At 41.3% G+C, this 23470-nt stretch overlaps 1 protein-coding gene across 1 annotated transcript; it reads right to left on the reverse strand.

The window, feature by feature from the left end:
• Positions 1-93: 93 nt before the first annotated feature.
• Positions 94-22757, reverse strand: enpep (glutamyl aminopeptidase). The gene is made up of 20 exons (XM_089004366.1): positions 22104-22757; positions 21559-21700; positions 21045-21179; positions 20834-20954; positions 20605-20759; positions 17271-17384; positions 17060-17194; positions 16911-16976; positions 16202-16267; positions 15956-16116; positions 14887-14969; positions 13304-13440; positions 12120-12175; positions 11882-12032; positions 10307-10380; positions 5638-5742; positions 5232-5405; positions 4409-4549; positions 4135-4216; positions 94-550 (listed from the first exon to the last, which is right to left on the reverse strand). The coding sequence occupies exons 1-20, from the start codon at positions 22739-22741 to the stop codon at positions 404-406; spliced, it is 2883 nt and encodes a 960-aa protein (XP_088860492.1). The 5' UTR covers positions 22742-22757; the 3' UTR covers positions 94-403.
• Between the last annotated feature and the right edge of the window lie 713 nt (positions 22758-23470).

Raw genomic sequence — 23470 nt, forward strand, 5'->3', positions numbered from 1 at the left:
CCCAGGTTCCACAGTCAGCAAAAATCAGCAATTAACTTCACAAGAAAAGGTGAAATAGAGTTAAAGTAAATCAACACAAATTTCAGTGTGACATAGTTCTTAATTGACACATTTTGTGTATTTAGAAAAAAAATCAGTGACACTTTGCAACAAACAAATGTTGGTTTATATCAAAACTAAGGTCAAAATTAGTACTCCCCAAGTACATGTCCATGACCGACCACGTAATTTGATAACCAAAATAATGTGTATTTTTTGTGCCTTTTAAAACGATCAAGAAAACTCCGGTGAATTGAGCATCGTACTGCATATTCTAAACAGGCTGAAGTCATCTGAATTTTTCTGCGGAAGTAAATTTGTATACAATGAAAATATGTTGATTTTCCTGAAATATGTTAGGTTGTTAGAAGACATTGCTCTCTAGCCACACTCTGATCTCATTCTCATTTGTCCGGATCCATTCAATGTTATTTCTGACAGTTTCCAGTGCCTGCTGCCTTGGCATCTCCCCAGCACCAGCATTGGGATTTAGACTGAAGAAGTGTTCCATCTGTAAGGTCAACACACAATGTCACATTAGGTCAGAATCAGAAAACCTTTATTTTATATATATATATAGTATATATATATATATATCGATATATATATATATAAAAATATATATATATACTATATATATATATATATATATATATATATATCTATATGCGGTATACAGTAAAGAATCAGAATCAGAATCATCTTTATTGCCAAGTATGTAGGACACACAAGGAATTTGTTTCCGGTAGAACACGCTGCACTAGTATCGTTGTCAAAAAAACTGCTAAGTGGCACTATACAGTTCCATTTTGGCTACTGTTGAAAGAGTTCAAAGAGTTAATGGCTTGGGGGAAGAAGCTGTTTAAATGTCTGCTGGATTTGGTGCGCATGGATCGGTAGCGCCTGCCTGAGGGGAGTAGCTGGAAAAGGTGGTGGGCAGGGTGCGGAGGGTCCAGTAGGATTTTCCGCGCCCTAGTTTGGATTCTTGCAGTGTGCAAGTCCTCGAGAGTGGGTAGGGCGGTGCCAATGATTTTTTCCGCCGTCCTAACTGTCATAGAAATAGTATCGATATAACGAGACTTTACTGTGTGTGTGTGTATATATATATATATATATATATATATATATATATATATATATATATATATATATATATATATATATATATATATATATATATATATATGCACTTCAAAATTCTCAAGGACACTACAGTCGCAGGGTATTTTTTATGGATGGATGGATACAAGTCATCGTAGGCCTCTTGTTTGGCCTTCGCCACCTTTACTTTCACTGTGCGCTGTATCTCCCTGTACTCCTGTCTGTCCTCTCAGTGTCCCACTTCTTCTTTGCTAACTTATTTTTCTGTATACACTCTTGCACCTCCCCATTCCACTACCAAGTCTTATCTACTTTTCTTCCAGTTGATACACATACATATATAGTGGCTGGTTCAGGCTCTCTCTTGCTCATCTGCCTGCCAAGACCAGACATGTGGCCGTGTGGTTCATTGCATTGACTACCTTAGATGAATTCATAATTCTTTTAGAACCAACCTGTGTCTGGTCTCCCTTTTAAGTAATTGGCTATGCCATGCCGGAACATAAATTGGGAGCTCGTCCGGGATTGTTAACTAGTTGATTAGTTAGTTATTTTTTCCCCCTAGACATCTGAATTTGTTTGCTATCCTAGATGGGTTAGAAAGCCAGGTAGTTGTTGCCACATTAGGTAAGTCCTGAGTGTAACCTGGTCAAGTTAGTCTTCAGGTGATGGAAAGACAACTACCACTTTGTTGTTTTGCCTTTATTTTTTATGTCAGTAACCCTGGGAAGGCTCAATCTACCAGGGAAAGCTAGTGAAGATTAGAGAGGTTTATTTAAGTTTTTTTGGGTTGAGATAGGTAGGTCGTACCAGGTGCGCTCGTTATAGGTTGGACCAGTGGTTCTTACACTAGGTTCGATCGAACCCTAGGGGTACAGTGAGTTGGTATCAGGGGTTCGGTGCAGAGTTCTAGCCCTCTCTGGCGTAGAGGTCCACCCCTCAGTCTAGTCTGCAGTTAGTGGGCACAGTCATTGAAAGTATTTTGAGTTCATGAACTGTGTTTGTTTTGTTATTTGAACAGAGTGATATTAATGCACAATTCATTTCGTGCACCATTAAAAAAAAATCATATATTTTTTTTATTAAAGAAGGGTTCGGTGAATTAGCATATGAAACTGGTGGGGTTCGGTGCCTCCAACAAGATTAAGAACCACTGGGTTAGACAATGTTGTTTTTTTGTTCTGGTATCAGGTGGTAACAGGTACTGGCTTTAGTGGTGGGGAGGCAGGAAGAGTAGAGCATTTTGCTGTCTTTTTGCTATCATTTTTTGCCTGACCCTGGAGAAGAGACTCCAGTGAAAAGCCTTTAGCGTTCATGTCACGCATGCTGACACCTGAAGGAAAAAAACTACTTGAAGCTTGACAAGGAGGCCTTGGCAAGGTTTGGGATCAAGTGGTTCCGCAAGTATATTCACAGTCGATCATTCACCATTTGCACTGACCACAAGCTTTCGCTCTCTCTTTTCCATGAGAAGGAATCAGAACTGCAGATGGCGTCACTGAAAGTACAGATTTGGGCTCTTCTCTTGAGAGCCTATAAATACAAGATTGTCTACAAGCCGGAAAATGCAGATGCTTTGAGCAGACTGCCGCTGCCGCAGTTCAAGCAGGACGAATAGGGTGACCATGTGCTAGAAGTGACGGATGCCCCACCTGTACTGATGAGAAGGTTTCTTCAGCCGTCATCTGTACAAATTTGAAGGTTTCGGACGTTTCGCCTCCTATCCAAGAGGCTTCGTCAGCGAACTAAAGTCTGACTGGTCGTATCGGCCCTATTTATATATCCCTAATGTCCAGACATGGCGGCGCCGGACACACCTATGATAGGTCCCTACTGTCAGGTTGGGGGGGAGCAGAGGACCACTCCCTGTGGCCCCACTGATTGTTCCTACATTCCTGACTAACGACTGGCCTATTTGCCCCACTCCCACCGGTATCACCTCATCAGCATTACGAATGTTGTCTAACCTGTTTTGCCAACGCAGGCTATTGTATGAACGATCCAAATTGAATCTCACCCCACCAGACCGGTTTAATGAATGATTTTGTTGTTTTATAAGAATCGCTTCTTTTACCCCCCTTTCAAACCATCTATGTTTTTTCGCTAAGATTTTAACCTCATTGTCGTCAAACGAGTGGCGCCGCCATGTCTGGACATTAGGGATATATAAATAGGGCCGATACGACCAGTCAGACTTTAGTTCGCTGACGAACCCTCTTGGATAGGAGGCGAAACGTCCGAAACCTTCAAATTTGTACAGATGACGGCTGAAGAAACCTTCTCATCGATGGACCACTCCTGTACGACTGAGAGCTTACACAGACACCTGTACTGATGTAGCAGTGGACTGCAAAGGATGTGATACTCTTTCAGGTACATCTCTGGTGCCTGACAGGGTGGCCAACAGAGGAAGGTCTGTCATTACATCCTTACAGACTGGAGTTGAATGTCAAGGATAGATATGTGACTTGGCGGGCTAGGTTGGTTATTCCGGGAAGAGTATAAATACTGTAAAGTGTCCTTGAGAGTTTTAAAAGGCGCTTAGAAATAAAATGTCTTATTATTATTATTATTACTCTTTGCATATTTTATACATGCTGGTACCCACATACACTTGGACAAAAAATCAGAGTGAAGGGAACCAATCGTACTTTGCCATTTTTCACTGATAGCAGTAGGGTCCCGGTGTCCATAACTGCAATACGTGAAACATTACTGTCATCGAAATTTTGATTTGTATCTTGCTAAACAGCATTTTGACATTTTCATTCGAGAGCTGGAATCACACTCAACGGGTAGGGTTCGTTCAGATGCTGCCGCATATGCAAAAGTGTCCTTTGGAATCAAAGTGGTTGTCACTGATCCAGACCAATACTAAAAGAATTTTGAAAAGAAAAGCAAACAAGAGCAATGACTCTGCATTTGTTTACGACACATGCAGTTACAGACATTTAGAAACATTGGGCATTAAGTTGCATACAGAATATTCCTAACCTTCCACAGTTCCAGCTCTGTGTTGTACTTGCTTGAGATTTGATTCAAAAGGCGGCCAAGGTTCCTATCATTGAGAGTGTATCTATCAAAAGAAAATTATTTTGTCAATTATCAACAGAATAACAGATATCTGTCACATTGTGGTAACAAGGCAATTCCGTGCTGTGGATGGATGGATGGATGGATGGATGGATGGATCGATGGATCGATGGATGGATGGTGTTGTATGGATGAATGGAAGAATTTTGATAAATGGCAGTTCTATAACACTAACCTGTTAACAAGGTATTCCCAGTTGAGTGTAGTCCAATCCCAAGCCATGGTCTGGCCTAGTGGGTTGTAGGACACATATCTCACCAAAGTGAACAGATCCTGGTTCCTCACCACAGTCTTATCTTTCGAGGCTTCAAGGAGTCTGTTTAAAAAAAGTTTTTAATTGAATGCTTTACTAATGAGCAATGCACATGCTTTTTTTCTACACTAGTATCAACTGTACAGCTAACAAACTACCAATCAGCCAATCAAGAAGTAGATTTATTTATTTATTTATTTATTTATTTATTTATTTATTTATTTATTCCTTTATTTATTTGTTTTTCTGCGTCTGAAATGATGATGATGCACATACAGCATATTTGAAAAAAAGTTTAACTTCAAATCACTTTGCTTCGAGATTTACACAGTTACTGTCGATCGAATATACTGTAATGCCCTTCAGCGTAGTAAAGGATGAGCACAGTCTGGTAAGCTGGTCAGGCTTTTTGATAAACAAAGGTAGCAATTACCACACACATAGAGAAGTAGCTGCTGGCTACAACTCACGCTCATGCTCTGCAAATACTCTCTCGTAACAGAGAGGACTTCCTTCTTATCTGGCTCATCCCTTCTCTTTCATCTGGCTCGTCTCTGTCATCTGGTTTGTTCCTTCTCGATATAGCGTCACCCACTTTCAAGTAGCTTAGCCCTCAAACACGCAATTAACAAGCACCAGACATCACAGTACCCTCCCCTTTACAATACTACCAAATATAACACAGAAGAAATGTTTCTCAATTTGATCGATTGTTCAAACTATTCTACGATAATATTTCACTTACCTCCAAAGAAGATTTACATTCTGTACAGATGCGAGCCCATAGAGTAGCTTGTCCTTCTCCTGAGCCAAGAAGGTGTTTTTGTACCTCTCAAACATTATGTTCCATTTTGCTTCAGTGCCAGAGTTTTGCATGCCATAACGATATACTAGCAACCTCAGGTTCACCGCGACATTGCTGGAAAAAAATTAAAATACAAATATTTTACTGACTCGCAATGGCAGATGGTTGCTGCCAAGGAGAGACAGTGTTATCATATTGTGAAAAACGTAGTTGATGCAGATTTGGACAAAGTTACAACTCAAGTGTTTTTTCTTGCATTTAAAAACAATCCCATAAGATACTAAGTGCTGCACTTCAAGTAAAACATACCTATAAACCTAATACTCACATAAAGACAGTTACAAACCTCACAGTTCCATCAATCCATTGGTCAAATATTTCTGATGCTTGATTCAATGTCTCCTGATCTCCCATTTGACATGCAACGCTGAGCACTGTTTCCCGCAGTAACCTGACAGAAATAACCAATGATTACTTGATAAACAGTCACGCATGGTCAAATCCAAGAATGGACCGGAACCAAATATCTATCTATCTATCTATCCATCCATCCATCCATCCATCCATCCATCCATCCATCCATCCATCCATACATACATACATACATACATACATACATACATACATACATACATACATACATACATAGAGACCTCAACTTACAAACACCCTATCTTACAAACTTTTCGTCTTAAGAACGTCAAATTTATGAAAATTAAACCTTATAATAAGCACTATTTTTATAATACACACCCACCACGGCTGGTGGAGTGATCTTCGGCGGAAGCACATGACCGAACAGCGCTCCAGCCGGCGCTACTTTGCACACCCCCTCTCATTGAATGCACACGTCGATCGCCTACTTAGAGCTTTTTGCTGATAATTTTACTATGATGGGACCGAAAAAAACACACCACAGGCTCGTGTTCAGCCCAAGAAGACACAAAATAAAATCACAGTCGCTGAGAAGAAGGAGATAATACATATACATATATATATATATATATATATATATATATATATATATATATATATATATATATATATATACATATATATATATACAAAAATCGCTATATTACTCTGGACTCATTGATTCCAATTCTGGTAACTCACGGGCCCTCTTTTCCCTCTATCACAAAATCACACAATCTCCTATCTCTCTCCCCTCACACTTTTATTCCTCTGAGACATGCAACACTCTGCTGATGTTTTTTAGCGAAAAGATCAACAAAATCCATCAGCACCTCGGGTCCTCTGTCCGCCCCCCTTCTCCCAGCCTTTCTACTCCTTCCAAACTTTTGCACTCCCCCATCCCTCTATAATCTCAGACATTATCACCAAATCCAAGAACTCCTCCTGTCAACTCGACCCCCTCCCCACTATCCTTATCAAGTCCTGCCTACCCTCTCTTCTCCCATTTATTCCTACCATTATTCACTCCTCATTATCAACTGGAATTGTTCCTATCCCACTCAAAACCGCAGCTGTCACTCCAATCTTGAAAAAACCTGGCTCAGACCCAAACGATTTCAATAACTTACGTCCAATTTCCCACCTTCCATTCATCGCCAAAATTCTTGAAAAGACAGTTGTGTCCCAGCTTCACTCACACCTCACTCACAATAACCTCTACGAACAATTCCAGTCTGGTTTCCGCCCCCGCCACAGTACTGAATCGGCTCTCATAAAAATCACGAATGATCTTTTTATGGCAGCCGATGCCGGTTCACTCTCCATCCTCATCCTTCTCGACCTGACCTCAGCTTTTGACACCATTTCCCACCCTATCCTTCTCGACAGACTTTCCACCCTAGGCATCACCCACACCCCACTCTGCTGGTTTCATTCCTATCTCTCTGATCGCGCACAATTCATCCAAATCAACTCGTTCACCTCACGGTCCTCCCCGGTATCCTCTGGTGTGCCTCAAGGGTCTGTCCTGGGGCCACTTCTCTTTATTATCTACCTACTTCCTCTTGGCAATATTTTCCGTAAGTTTGGCATTCACTTTCACTGCTTCGCGGATGACACCCAACTCTACCTCTCCAGCAAACCCGACGCCTCTCTTCCACCTTCATCCCTCTCATGTTGCCTCTCAGAAATTAAATCCTGGCTTTCCCATAACTTTCTCAAGCTCAACAGTGAAAAAACTGAACTTCTTCTTGTCGGTACCAAATCCACCCTCCACAAAACTAACAGTTTCTCCCTCACCATTGACAGTTCTACCGTGTCCCCCTCCTCTCAGGTCAAGAGTCTGGGTGTCATCCTCCATAGCTCACTATCCTTTCACTCCCATATTAATAACATTACTCGGTCTGCTTATTTCCACCTCCGTAATATTAACCGTCTCCGTCCCTCGCTCACCCCTCACTCCGCTGCTATCCTTATCCACAGTCTTGTCACCTCCCGCATCGATTATTGCAACGCACTTCTCTTCGGTGTCAATCAGAAATTTCTCCATAAACTCCAACTCGTCCAAAATTCTTCAGCCCGGATCATCACTAAAACCCCCTCCTTTCACCACATCACCCCTGTACTCCAGCAACTCCACTGGCTACCGGTTAAACATCGTATCGAATTCAAAATACTTCTGTTTACTTTCAAAGCCATCCATAACCTTGCTCCTCCCTATCTTTCTGACCTGCTTCAAATCTCTGTTCCCTCTCGGTCCCTCAGATCCTCATCCTCCCTTCACCTCTATGTGCCCTCTGCCCGTCTCACCACGATGGGATGCAGAGCTTTCAGCCGCTCTGCTCCCAAACTCTGGAATTCACTCCCACCCAACATCCGTAATATTGACTCCCTCCCTATTTTCAAGGCTCATCTCAAAACCCATTTGTTTAAAATTGCTTTCAATGTCTAATTCTCTTTGCTATTTTATTATTTATCATTTTACTTATGGTTTTATTGTTATGTGCTGTGTTCTATTGTTTTTATTGTAAAGTGTCCTTGGGTGTTTTGAAAGGCGCTTGAAATAAAATGTATTATTATTATTAATTGACATGGGTGGCTCTCGTAGGCTCTCATCAGACTGACTTGCAGCAGCGCGCATGCTCCTTTGATCTAAAGCCAGGCATCACTAGTAGAACATGCAAATACGATTTGCTCATATCATTACAGTATATACCAAGGTGATGCACTCCCCCCACTGCTGTTCTGCATAGGACTGAACCCCCTCAGCCAGATAATCGCCAAGACAGGCTATGGATACCGCCTCAGAAATGGAGCTACGATCAGTCACCTCCTCTACATGGATGACATAAAGCTGTATGCTAAGAGCGAAAGGGACATAGACTCCCTGATCCACACAACCAGGATCTACAGCAGTGATATCGGAATGTCATTCGGACTGGAGAAATGTAGTCGGATGGTGACGAAGAGGGGCAAGGTAGTCCACACTGAAGGGGTCTCACTCCCTCAAGGAACAATAGCAGACATTGAAAACAGCTACAAGTACCTCGGTATACCACAGGCCAATGGCAACCTCGAACTAGCAACAAGGAAAGCGGCTACGACCAAATACCTCCAGCGAGTGAGGCAAGTCCTCAGAAGCCAACTCAATGGCAAGAACAAGACCCGGGCAATAAACAGCTATGCCCTGCCAGTGATTAGATACCCTGCAGGAATAATAAGATGGCCAAAGGAAGAGATTCAGACCACAGATGTTAAGACCCGAAAATTCCTCACCATGCACGGAGGCTTCCATTCCAAGTCCAGCACCCTGAGACTGTACACGAGCCGTAAGGAAGGAGGCCGGGGACTAGTGAGTGTGACAGCCACTGTCCAGGATGAAACATCCAAGCTCCATGAATACATCAAAGAGAAGGCCCCAACGGATGATGTACTCAGAGAATGTCTCAGACAATGGGGAACAAAGGATGAGGTGATGGAAGAGGGACAATCATGGGAGGAAAAGCCCCTACACGGGATGTACCACCGAACCATAGCAGAAGTGGCTGATCTCAAGAAGTCCTATCAGTGGCTAGAGAGGGCTGGCCTAAAGGACAGCACAGAGGCACTCATCCTGGCTGCCCAAGAGCAGGCCCTGAACACCAGAGCCATAGAGGCAGGGATATACCACACCAGACAAGACCCACGGTGTAGGTTGTGCAAAGAGGCACCCGAGACAATCCAACACATAACTGCAGGGTGTAAGATGCTGGCAGGGAAAGCCTACATGGAGCGCCATAACCAGGTGGCTGGCATAGTCTACCGAAACATCTGTGCGGAGTATGGACTGGAAACCCCAAGGTCAAAATGGGAAACACCTCCCAAGGTGATGGAGAATGACCGAGCAAAGATCCTGTGGGACTTCCAGATAGAGACTGACAAGATGGTAATGGCCAACCAACCAGATATCGTGGTCATAGATAAAGGGGAAAAGAAAGCCGTTGTCGTGGATGTAGCGGTCCTGACTTTATATATATATATATATATATATATATATATATATATATATATATATATATATATATATATATATATATATATATATATAAATCCTCGTCTCACCCACCATGGGTGGTGTCTGTCCCCCATTTCAGCTCAGGTCCTCTACCAGAGGCCAGGAAGCTTGAGAGTTCTGCGCAGTATCCGTGCTGTTCCCAGCACTGCGCTTTTCTGTACCGAGATATCCGATGTTGTTCCCGGGATCTGTTGCAACCACTCGTCCAGTTTGGAGGTCACTGCCCCGAGTGCTCCGACCACCACAGGCACGACTGTCACCTTTACCTTCCAGGCTCTCTCCAGCTCCTCTCTGAGCCCTTGGTATTTCTCGATTTTCTCATGTTCCTTCTTTCTGATGTTTCGATCACTCGGGAACGCTACATCCATACATTCCTTTCCCCTTTATCTATGACCATATATATATATATATATATATATATATATATATATATATATATATATATATATATATATATATATATATATATATATATATATATATATGCCGTAATGTTACTTGTAACTATGATGAAACGATTGTCATATGATTGCTGAGCTAGCCAAACCTCTCTGTCTGTGTTCCGTCATCATTCCATCCAAGTGTTGAAGAAATTGCTTTTACATGATCACGGAACAGTTTCTGTAGGGGGAGTGAAAACAGGAGTAATTAAGGATGGTCATAGGCATACCTGCTTGATCTGTCAAATGCCAATGCAACATTTGATTTGTTGATGCAAAAACCTGTCCATATGTCAATAAAAACTGTCTAGATAGATCATTTTTCCATATGAATTGACGAATCAGGGTGAAGCACAAAAGGCATTTCTAATCCAGCTGTTGTATTTTTTATTTGACCGGTATAACATTCTACGTGTGAACGCTCTACGGGGCCAAAGTTGCTGTGTGAACACCCCTAATATTTAGGCCCAATCAGTGACGACTGTGAGGTCCAAATTGTTTTTGTAGAATGTATTTCCTTTTTTGGTGAGTATACTTTTGCTTTTTTGAATGTTGCTGTGCCGATGACCATTTTGTGTTTGTGAGCCTTTTTCTGAGCATCTTCATCTTTATTAAGTTCATAGTTGCTTATTCTGTTGCCACAAGGGGACATAAGCCAGTGTCTTCTTGTGCCGGTCCCAAGACTGGATAAATATGGAGGGTTGTGTCAGGAAGGGCATCCGATGCAAAAGCTTGGCCAAAACAAACATGCGAATCAAATCTCTGAAGATTGAGGTCACTAATTCTCTGTGGCAGCCCCTTGAAGGGAAAGGCCAAAAGGAAAATAAGATTTCCTTTTTTTCCTATTTATTTTGTGCAATGAGAGGCGTGTTTTTAACTGCTATAGATCGAAATTGATGGGCATACATTCTTTCAGAAATTGAAATCCAACATGAAGCCCGAGTCGCCAGCCGTCATCAAGTGCTCTCATGAGTCTTGCTTCTTTTTTGTTGTTCTTGTGTTTTGTTTTGTTACATTGTGTTGCGTCGTGCGGACGGGGTGTTGATTGTGAATCAGTGTCCTCCATCTTCAGAGGTTTGATTCGCATGTTTGTTTTGGGTAGAGGAGACGGTCGGTGTTGAACGGTCTGCGGCTGGATGTATACATGGCATGAGGAGCCGACGACAAGAAGAAAGGTGCGTCAGCGCAGAGCGTTGATGCGCTTATAGAACTGGGAGTCGCGGCTTGAAATTGAAGCAGATTACGTGGGACAGGGGATATGAGACAATCTACTTTCGTCAATGGATGCTACAGCTTCATGTTTGCTTTCAAAACTTAGCTTGTAGCAGATGTGTGCACATTTTTAGCATGACATCCCTGATCCACTGGTGAAATGGACTTTAATACTCTCCTCTATACTCTCATCTATAACTGCTTCATACAACAAAGAGGGTGTATAAAAGTGCTTAAAATGGTATGACTGTCTGTGTATTTTTTGTTGTGTCATACTTAATTTTGACTTCAAAATGACACCACGGGAGTGGCTGCCTTTACAGCAGCTCCGATATTGTGTTCTTCTACTTCTTTTTATTTTCCTCTCCCTTTCATAGCTTTGCTGCAGTATATCGGGAATTTCACAACGGGGAGACCAATAATAGTTACTACCTGATCTTAAATGCAAATGAGCTTTACTGTTGACTCACCTGAAATTTGGGGAAGAGCACAGGATTGCCTGACAGCATGTCTTGAACATAGGCGATCGAGGCGGCTACCCGGTCCCACACGATGTACTCTGTCTCATTTTTTAAATATGTAGTAAGGTTGAAGGCGTGGCCGTAATCTATTATGTCTGCCCTAAACAATGAGGTTCAAATTCACATTTTATGCCACATATTTCGTGAACATGTTGTTTGGACCGTGTCATTTTGTCCCATACCTTACCTTGATAGAGCAAACACATCATCAATGTAGCTAGTGCGATCAGCTGCATTAAACTCCTGTTGAAGAAGGAAAACGTCATGAGCTTTCTTTTGTTTAAATTACTGTATGGCAGTGCTTCTCAAAGAATAAAAAGGCTGACACATTGTCATTGTCACACAGGTGGACTGGCCACCTAATGGTCAGATCTAAACTCCTCATGAGCATACAACCTCATTGTCCAGGGCCAGGTCCAACCAAAAGGCTCACATTGAATGGCCCCACCATTAAGCCAACTTTCATCAACTCCTTGCTGAAAACCTTGACAAAATTCCCGAGGACACGGTTGACTGGCAAGCTCTGCATCAGGCTATCTGCAGCACAGCTGCGAAAGTGCTAGGACACTCTAGGAAACAACACCAGGATTGGTTCAATTCTAACTCAGATGAGATACGGACACTTCTAAAAGTAAAACACGAAGCCCACAAAGCTCTCCTGTCCTTCCCCACTTCTCTAACCTGGAAAGCAACCTTTACTGCAGCAAGGACAGCAACCCAGCGAGCACTCCGTCTCATGGAGGACACCTGGTGGTTGCAGAAGGCACATGAGATCCAATATCTGGCACATTGGAACAACACCAAGGGATTCTACAATGCCATCCAAGCACTGTATGGCCCTAGAAAGTGGAGACGTGCTCCAGTGTGATGTGCTGATGGCTCTGCACTCTTTAAGGACCAACTTGAGATCCTTTCTTGCTGGGCAAACCATTTTGATAATATTATCAATGCCACAAACCCGATCATCTCACATTCTGGACAATCTTCCAGACCAGACACCATTCATAAGCCTCAACACCCCATCATCTTATTCTTAGACCTGTTAAGCCGATGAGAGCCTCAAGAGCAACAAACTTGCTGGACCTGATGGAGGATTACAAACACGGAGGTTATTTCCTCACACACCATCTGCACCTCCTTATACATAATACCTGGGACACGTCTGTGTAAACTCTCAGTCGTACAAGAGTGGTCCATCGATGAAAAGGTTTCTTCAGCCGTCATCTGTACTTCTTTGAAGGTGTCGGACGTTTCGCTTCTTATCCAAGATGCTTCGTCAGCGAACTAAAGTCTTGCTGGTAGTTTCGGCCCTATATAACGGCTGAAGAAACCTTCTCATAGAGGTACCAGTGTATTATGAATTGAGTTTACCAAGTGGTTGTGTTGAAGCTGTTGGTTAATGACGTTCCACATCTGAGCATCATGGTTGACTCTGTAGAATCCAACATGATTATTGTTAATCTTCAGTAGGCCATCCATTGAAGGAAAGTAGTCGTTGACAACAAGCTCTGAAAAACATGAGTGGAAAAGAAAATGTTACTTTTGATCAACCAAGTGAGATTAGGATATTTCACTAAAATGTATCGTGATATGAACATATGAAGAATTTTCTTCTTTTCCTTTCGGCTTTTCCCTTCAGGGGTCGCCACAGCGAATCAGTGTCCTCCATCTCACACGGTTTTATGCATTCTCTTCTCTCACACCAGCTACCTTCAAGTCGTCTTTGACAACCACCAAGAACCTCCTCTTGGGTCTTCCTTTCGGTCCCCTGCCTGGCAGTTCAAGGTTCAGCATTCTTCTTCCGAGATAGTCACTCTCTCTCCTTTGGACATATCCCAACCATCTCATTCTGGCCTTTCTGACTTTCTCTCCAAAGCCTCTAATCTGAGTTGTCCCTCTAATATACTAATTCCTGGTCGGCCCGGTAGTCGAGTGGTTAGCACAACGGCTTCACAGTGTATAGGTTGTGAGTCCAAGAACTCAGGTTTGTCTGAGTTTTTTTTTTTGTGTTACAATCAGATTTTTATTGAGTTATTTTTTTTCTTTGCTGTGTGACGTTTGCTTCTTAACTCGTACTCTTATGGTTACATACGATCAGCTATGCGTCTCATTTTGTTTGAGTAGTGACTGCTTCATTGATGCTATTTTATTGTTATTGCTAAGCTTTAAAAATGTAAAACTAACATGAATATGAGGGGGCAACACTATTATCATAGCATCGACATAGATACGACTGAGAGCTTACACAGACGAATTATCATAGCATGTTGTCCTCACAGTGCAGAAGTGCAGGGTCTGATGTGCCTCCAGCCTTCCTGTGTGGAGTTTGCGTGTGCTCCAAGTGGCTGTGTTGGTTTTCTCCAGTTACTATAGTTTTCCTTCCACATTCCAAAAGTATACATGGCAACCTATCCGGCACTCCATATTGTCCCTATGTATAAGTGTGAGCACAAAGGGTTGGTTGTCTATCTGTGCTTGGAGATTGGGTGCCTCAAGACAGCTGTAATAAGCTCCAGCATAACTGCAAACCTTGCGAAGATAAGCGGCTTACAAAATGGATGTTTAGATCAATGGATGATGTGTGGACATTTTGAACTTTTTGGTGATAATTCCAAAGGGATTTGCCGACCATCGTTAGTAGTAGCAAAAACCTCAAGCATTGCTTGTGAGCAAAACATTATCAGCCCAGTTGGCCATCTGAGGTTTATCACACTTGAAATGGAGACAGATGCAGTCTGATACCTCTTTAACTTGAACTTGAATGTCAATCATTAATTCTAAACAAAGTCACATTACGAGATAAATAAAGAATTAAAATTATGTAACTCCGATCATTGTCTGTTTCTACATTTCTGGATCAGCCTTTCAATTAGGTGTACAGTCAGTCCAGTGTGACCACGACAATCCCTGTCCCCAATAACCTTGATGATTACAAATCAAGCACATTATCCTACCTGTGCTACTCTTGTCAAACATGACTGACATGTTCTTATTGCTCTTCACGGAGTGCCACTTTATAGGTATCGTCCACTTGTATCTGTGGGGGGGAAGAAATTGGCGAAAATGCACAAGATGAGCTCACGTAACACGTTTCTTCCTCAATCTTCAAATTTAATTTGATTTCCCATTCAGGAGTAGAGGCATTTTATCCAAAATAACTAAATTTTCAGGTACTCGAAGGCACTTGAACATCTTATTTTCCTTTCGGCTTTTCCCTCCAGGGGTTGCCACAGCGAATCAATGTCTTCTATCTGACCCGGTTTTGTGCATCCACATCTCTTACAGCAGCTACCTTCATGTCCTCTTTGACAACATCCATAAACCTCCACTTCGGTCTTCCTTTCGGTCTCCTGCCTGGCAGTTCAAAGTGCTGCATCTTTCTTCCAATATAGTCACTCTCTCTCCTCTAGACATGTCCAAACCATGTCAGTCTGGCCTTTCTGACTTTCTCTCCAAAGCCTCTAATGTGAGTTGTCCCTCTAAGATACTAATTCCTGGTCGGCCCACCCCAACACCGGTAGTCGAGTGGTTAGCACAACGGCTTCATAGTGTATAGGTTGTGAGTCCAAGAACTCAACATACAGAGTTTTTTTGTGTTACAATCAGATTTTTATTGAGTTATTTTTCTGTCCTGTGTGACGTTTGCTTCTTAACTTACCATCAGCTATGCGTCTCAGTTTGTTTGAGTAGTGACTGCTTCATTGATGCTATTTTAATGTTATTGAGTTGCCCCTCTAATAAACTCATTCCTGGTCACTCTCAAAGAAAAACCTCAACATTTTCATCTCTGCTACCTCCAGCTCTGCCTCCTGTCTTTTCTTCAGTGGCACTGTCTCTAGTCCAAACATCATGGCAGTTCCCTGGATATTCTTTGTCAAACTTTCACCCCCAATTTATTTTCAATGTTTTTCAAGAGTTCGGACGTGCTTGTAGTGTTTTGCGTCTTTATCTATTAGCGCTAGGTAGAACCATTCGCTTTGTCTGATGTAAAAAATATTCAATGTTGTTTCAGTGTATTTTTACCCAAAGGATGAGGGAGGTTGGTTGGCATCGGCATTAGGGTCCAGGAGGAAACGATTTTGGTAAAGTTTGGCATTTGCCTCTGTGACAGTCAAATCCACCACTGGATAACCCATTTGCTTCGTCCATGTGTCCATGACCTCACTAACCGGTAATGAACTCACCTATCAAGAGGAAAATGTCTGTTATTTCACGACCAGAACACAAAGACTCTATCATTAAAAAAAAAAGGGCCAGACTGAAACGCACCTCTGCCAAAGACGCCCAAAAATTTTTGGTCTTAGCGTTCTTGAAGTAGTAATCTTTCAAATATTTCTGCAAAAACAAGAAAGAAGAATTCAGTGAGATTACATATTCAAAGGTTCTCGAATACAACTAAATACAGTGGTACCGCTACTTATGAATGTCTCTTCATCCTAAATTTTGTGAAAACTTAATTGTAAAATATTTTATCTTCAAGATAGAAAAGGTAAAAATACAGTATGGGCTGCTAGTTGCAGCTCCAAGTTTTCTGAATACTTATATAATAATAATAATAATAATAATACATTCAATTTATAAGCGCATTTAAAAACTTGGCAATTGGCTATTAGCGAGATTCGCGGAAGTGTATAGGGAGATCACATTTCGGGTCATGAGGTGTTTTACATAAACGTGAATCACTCAAAAAAAAAGTGTTTACTGGTCAGGTGAGCGCTTCTGCATTGTGAGGTCAATGTGCTAAGCGCTCACCTAGTGGGCTGGAATACAAGTTTTTTCTAGTATATTTTGATGTATTTTTATCTTTCATAAAACATTTATTCCTGAGTTTTGGAGGGCTTGACATAGATTAGGACACTAATTGTACTAGTTTTTTTGTTTTGTTATTTTTTTTTCCAGAAAACATGCATTTCCTAATTAGAGGTACCAATGTACCCCAAAGTCTGTGAATTAGTGTTGCAGACGAGAGGCAATGTACTTGACAGCCAGCTCTGAAATTATCTTGACCCATCCAGTCCTCAAGCATCCTGAGAATCGATGCCCCCTAGACAGGGAAGAACATAGAGTTTGATGAATCTTAAATTTCTCTCAAGTCATGCCAGGGGGGAATTTTTGCCATCGTCAAACCTTGCTGTATGATATGGCATCAAACACTGAGGTGATTTCTGCGGGGGATGAGACATTGACAATAATGGGGTGGGATGAGACGAGGGCGTCATCCAACATTACCGGAAGCACATCATTGATGATCATTATGTCTCTCTGTATACCCATTGGAAGAGAGAGAAGTCAGTGCATCAAGGTAGCGGAAGTGACTTGTTTCTCTGTGCTAAATTACCATGTGCCAGCTGGGCTCTGCTATCTCCACGCCAATGTACTCAAAGAAACTGGCAAAGCCTTCGTTGAGCCACAAATCATCCCACCAATCCATCGTCACAATATTCCCAAACCACTGCAAACAAACATCAACATAAATCAACAACTATATAAATGCAAAAATAACTGTATTTCACTGACCATCAAGCAAGCAAGCAGTTAAAGGACAACCGACGTCTCCGGACAAGTTGTGTCCATAATTTGTAAAATCACTTCAAATGACTTCTACATAGCGTATTTTACAAAGATTTCACCGCATATAGCTATATTTTACGTTTTAAGACTCGCACTGAATATTCAGGAAGTCTTGTTTTCGAGTTGATGACGATGCCTGATGTGACGTCACGTCAGGAATGCCCCTGCCCGAGAAAGCGACACACAATGCATTTTGGGTACTTTATTTGGTCTGAAAACATCGTATTGAGCCATGTTGATGGCGAAATTAGAAGTAAAACACATAACGCGATGGTGAATTATTGTGTGTTGCACCAAGACTATCAATTGCGATAACACCATACAGAGGTTGACACAAATTCCCAGCAGACAAATCAGCCCATTTCCAACGGAGCTTGGACGCCATCTTGTGCATTTTCTGAGCGTTACATTGGAGTCCAGACGGCTCGAATTGATACGGAAGAACTTCTATAATCGATTGCAAACGTTTATGCTTTCCTCTTCAGAACTATTTGAATCATATTTATAACTGGAGTAGAAAGAAAACATTTCCTCCGAATCTGAACTCTCTGAAGCCATTGTTTTGATTCTAAGAACAAGGCAAGACGTCCTGGCGTGACGTCACGAACTGGGGGCGGAACTTTCTGAAAATCCCCAATTCGCAGCTCAATTTTTTGCAGATTTAGCACACTTTAAGTCATTTTGCATTTGACTAAAAATATCATCCTGCATGTTTTAGGTATTTTAGATGCTAGAAAACGTTTTTCTGATGTCAGGAAACAAAAAATGGTGTCGGTTTTCCTTTGAGTACTTTTTTTAAATCTTCACACAATCAAAATGCATTTAGGATAAAATAATCAAAATGGGAGTGAATTTAAAAGGCTTCACAAATATAGAGCATTTGGTGTTTGTATTACACAGTCATTAGATGCAGAGTGCCATCATTTGTTGGGATTCAAAAGTATTGGGACAAAATTACTGCAGAAAACGAGGGGCTTCACGGACGAGAGATCTTGAACGATGCCATAGACCATAATTTTGACCCTGGGTATGACTAAAAGGAGAAGGCCTGAGAAGCTTGATATAGTAAACTAATATCAATTAGAGGGGCCAACATCAGGCCTTCATAATTAAGAAGAACCATGTGATATCATTTAAAACCCAGAGGAAGCCAATGAAGGAGTTTCCAGAATGAGTGTAATGTACTCTCCTCTTTCTGGTACTCGTCACCTGAAAAGCTGCTTAATTCTGCTGTACTTTTAAATTACAGAGTGTAAAGGACTACGAGTTTAGTAGTAGACCTTTACTTTTGACTTCTTGTTAAGCGGAAGTCTTATTTTAATGGAAAATGCAAGAGCATAATAACTGAAGAGATGCTGACGTGATGTGCAAATCAGACGATTCATTCACATTCGCAGATGATATATGTAATTGAGAGTTTAAAAGTTATTAGCCTTCAAGTGGCAACAGGTTAAACATGTTGAATTGATCATACTTTATATTACATAGATAAGCATGACTCATGGTGTCCTATCTGATTTATGTCCTTGCTCTTATGGTGTGAGAGGTTCATACGTCATCGGAGAAATAACATGGAACAGTTTTTACCACCTTTCAAACTCTATTATTTCAACTAACGCTACAACAACAGACTAAATGAAATATTCAATGCAACGTGAGATAAAAAGTGCATCACCCTCTCAAACTCAAGCTTTCAACTTTGTCTGATGGACTAATAGAAAGTTGTTGTAATTTTACTCAAAGAGGACTTGTTTTCTGAAATGTAATTAAAGTAAGACTGAGTTGGGTTGTAGTCATCAGGAGAGCATCAAATATAGTCTCACAGAAAACTGTTTGTTTCAGAAAAAGAATTATTCTGAAATGAGAATAATTATGTCCTTCACATTTCCCTAGTGAATACTAGGTGGCATTACTAAAGAATAGATAATAAAAAGCGTGTCAGGATCATCTGATTGTCATCAGCCTTCAGACAAATGATTTTATGACATCGTACTACACAGGGCGAAGGTTTATTGTCTGTTTATTGTCTATAAAAGGGTTGTGTCATAAAAGACAATCATTTATGTGTTTTATTACAAATGACCCATCTGATGCCTCCTTCCTTTTTGTACTCTCTCGAGGAGTCCAAGGCTTGATGTATATCTGAGTATTGGGAAAATAATTATTTTTCAGCCTTTCACTTACTCTGTTCAAAGTGTTTCTCGTTTCTTTTTTAATTCAGGAATAATTCATTGCACAAGCATGTTCAATATAAACATTCTTATGCAGTGCACACACACCTCCATGCATGCACATACTCTCACACACACACACACACACACACACACACACACACACACACACACACACACACACACACACACACACACACACACACACATACAAAGCAAACAAAATACATTCCATGAATCACAGGACAATGGCAAAATCTAGAACCACCCTCTAAACACAAAATGGGGTCTGGATGCAGCTCAAATACTGAGGCAGTGATTGTGGATTGTAACTGAAAACCTACTTGTGTACTGTACTTCTTCATGTCTTTAAAACTTTGTCCAATGAATCAAACACATCTTTAATGCCAAATGCAATACTGGAGGGCCTTATTTGCCGCTCCACCGATTGATGACGCAACAAAATCATCCCAGAGCCCCAGAGTAGCGCGCCGAGTGCTTCCTTCCCGCAACGTTTCAAAAGTCCATAAAACTTCACTTACTACTAGAGTGATTCTTTGGTTCAAACTTCTTGTTGCTGTTCTCTCAGAAACCAATATTCAATGATCCACTGATAATCAGGTCATAGAACTACAAATGACTCAAACAATCTCTTTATCTTTGCATAGCAAGAATAAGAGCAACCGCAACATTTCCAAATGATACTTAAGAGACTAGATCAAAATGTTTCCTTTCATTTGTTAAGAAGTAGCTTAAATAAAGGGCTGAAATATACAATATATGGATTTGTCTTCTTAACATCTCGCCCCCACCAAAAAAAAGCAAATAAAACACATCTCGACGTGTGTAATGAAAGGTATGGTTTTGTTGAGTTGAGCAATGGTTCTCATGTTTCTGCCATTCTAATTTCCGCTTTCATAAAATGATTACCTGATGGACCAGCTCATGGGCAATGACACTCGCAACTCTCTGCTTATTGTAGGAGGAAGATTGTTTCTCATCATACAGCAAGTTGGTCTCCCTGTAGGTGATGAGTCCCCAGTTCTCCATTGCACCAGTGCCAAAGTCAGGGATGGCTATCTTGTCTAGAAAAAACGCACATGACCAATTTTGTGACATCGTTACACCATTATTTTGTTTTATTCATTTGCAGTGATACCCAGTTTTGAAATGGAGTATGTCATGTTGAAGTATTCCTCAAAGTAATCAAAAATAATCTTGGTTGTGTTTGCTGCGTATATTGCAGTTGATAGCTGGCTCGGCTGGGCGTAGATTCTCAGCTAAAAAAAAGTGAATACATTTTTTCTGTCTGGTTGAAGTAAAATCAGTTGAGTGGAGAGTGGTAACACCAGTAGAAGTGATAAACTCACTGGAATTCCTCGGGCAGATATTCTTTCCACATGAGCAAATTGGTGCACAGCAAAACATACTAAATAGGTGCTCATTGGAACGGATTTCTGGAATGAGGTCCTCTTTTTATTGCCAGGAAGAAGGTCAGGGGCACCCTGAACAGACAGTGGAAATGCCGAATGAGGCTAATGTGCATGTCATTCAGCCTGCAAAATTGAAGTTGGTCTAAACACCCCCTACCATATGAAAGATTAGGAAAACATTCATTAGCACAGTTTAGCATGCACATTGGAGTATTTTCTCTTTGACTGACAATGTTTTGTAGCTCCATCACCTTGACATCTCTCCCCACAGTTTACAGAGAGAGAATGCAGTCAATAAATTGTAGAATATTAAGATTGAACTCATGAGCCGTAGAACACTTATTGAAGTGCCTTGCTCTGTAAACACAGTTTTGGTTTCTACACCAATTGGCATTATTTTTGTTTGGCATGGATGATATTGTTTTTAGATGTTGCAATTATAATACCTTACCTCTTGTGGCATGTTGGACAGAGCGTCATAGGTCGCGTCATGAATGATAGAGATTTTATAGGTGGCCTTTTTGTTTGGTTCATCAAAGCAGGGAAACGATTTTCGGGCATCTGTTGGCTCATGATCAGTCGCAGCAATCTTTCTGATGGAATAAATGCAACAATAGTCCTTAAACATCAACTGTGAACCCATATTCCGGTATGTGTAGCTGAGCCTTACTTATGTTGACATTCCTAATTTCTAATTGGTAACCGAACTATAAACTACTTTGTGTGCTGAGTTAATATGTTTTCAAATGTCTTCCTTGCAAACCCCCCTACTTTCTTATCAATGCACATTGGATGGTCAACATCAATAGAACACACTGTACAATAGTCACATTACCAAATAGTCATTTTATCAAGAAAGCGGAAGTAGACGCCGAAACATGTCAGGTATTTGAAACACCTACAATACACTGTCTGTAAGTAAAGAATCTGTTTTAAATTAGTTATCAAAAAAGCAGTTATCAACATGTTTGAACAAAAAGAAAAGATTTGACTTACTTGTTGATCCCTTTTTCGGTGTAAACGACTCTGTAAAATCCCACCAAGGAGCCATTTAGCCACCCTTGGAATTCCAAACTGAGCACATACACTTCCCCAGGGCCTGTGACATGCAGTTCTTCTGTAGCCTCCACTACCACATATTCTTGAGGTTGATATTCAAAGCAACTCTTGACTGAAATGTGCTTCTCCTGTCCCTGCCTGTCCAGCAGCTTTAGCCTGGGCTTGTCACTGACAAACGTCTCCCTGATATGGAGCCACAGATGGCGGGTGGGCTTACTGACTTCCACTTGGATATCCACAGTACCCGTGTAGGTATCATCGGTAAGGTCTGGTTCGAGCAGCAAGTCATAATGGATCGGTTTCACATAGTCAGGAAGCCGAAAGTTCTTCCATTCACCACTGCTGTCAATGGAAGGCTCACAGGGCCCCCTACTAGGTTGAGGAGTTTGTGTAGGCTCTGCTGTAGGGGCTTGTGTAGACTGTGGGGTTGTTGTGGTCGCATCAGACCTTGAGAGGCCCACCCCGAGACCCACTGCCAAAGAGCAGATTACTACCGTGATACAAATGACGAGAACATGCTTGCCACGGATAGAATACTGCCGCTTCTCCTGCTCCAGGTCCATCTTGTCGACCATCTCCGACGTTCGGAAGCCGTCAAAATGAAGTTGTAGCTGAAGGTTGTCACTGTAAAAGTAGGTCAGCTATGCTTGTGTAAATTGATCTCAGGCTGGCTTCTGTGCAAAGGGGTGGAGAAAAGGAAAGTCAGAGGAAAGAATCCCACGGTCGCAAGACGCTTTCCTGGTAGCAGGAAGAAACACCTCCTCTTGTAAATCAGCAATCCGCCATTCAGTCAAAAGCTAAACTTTAGTCCATTGTGTGTAACTTTGCAGAAAGAACGTTGACACCTGAAAAAATCAACTTAACAATTCGAGTTTTATTGCAGTTGTGAAACAGTTCACATAATCATCAACAGAGGGAGGATATTAAAAAAAACCTTCAATGTGCTGACAAAGAGAAACATTTCCTTTATAGTATTGCCCTGTATTGTGCCGTGGTGACACAATCTAACAGCTACGACAAAGAGGTGTAGCATATAAGTAGATTGAAAGTTATTTAGATAACGGATATCATTATGTGCAGTTCAACAATAAAACATGTAATCAACTGAAGACCACTTATGGAGTTCCGCAGGGGTCTGTGCTTGGTCCAAAACTCTAATTCTATTTATAAATGATATCTGCAGTGTTTCTAAATAATTCAAATGTGTCCTATTTGCTGACAATACAACCTTTTACTGCTCTGGAGAAAATCTCAAACAGCTCCTGCAAACAGCGCAAAATGAATTAAACAAACTAAACAATTGT

This window comes from Hippocampus bargibanti, linkage group LG09 (assembly GCF_051943395.1).
Source record: "Hippocampus bargibanti isolate YZ-2025 linkage group LG09, ASM5194339v1, whole genome shotgun sequence".
NCBI lineage: Eukaryota > Metazoa > Chordata > Actinopteri > Syngnathiformes > Syngnathidae > Hippocampus > Hippocampus bargibanti.

What these genes read in the sequence shown, in the direction of transcription:
- enpep (XM_089004366.1), bottom strand. Translation starts at nt 22,741, where the DNA reads ATGGTCGACAAGATGGACCTGGAGCAGGAGAAGCGGCAGTATTCTATC. An exon ending in TGCTCTTCCCCAAATTTCAG is followed by an intron (nt 10,381 to 11,881) that starts GTGAGTCAACAG and finishes CTCCCCCTACAG; the next exon opens with AAACTGTTCCGTGATCATGT. An exon ending in GACGGAACACAGACAGAGAG is followed by an intron (nt 5,743 to 10,306) that starts GTTTGGCTAGCT and finishes TATTTCTGTCAG; the next exon opens with GTTACTGCGGGAAACAGTGC.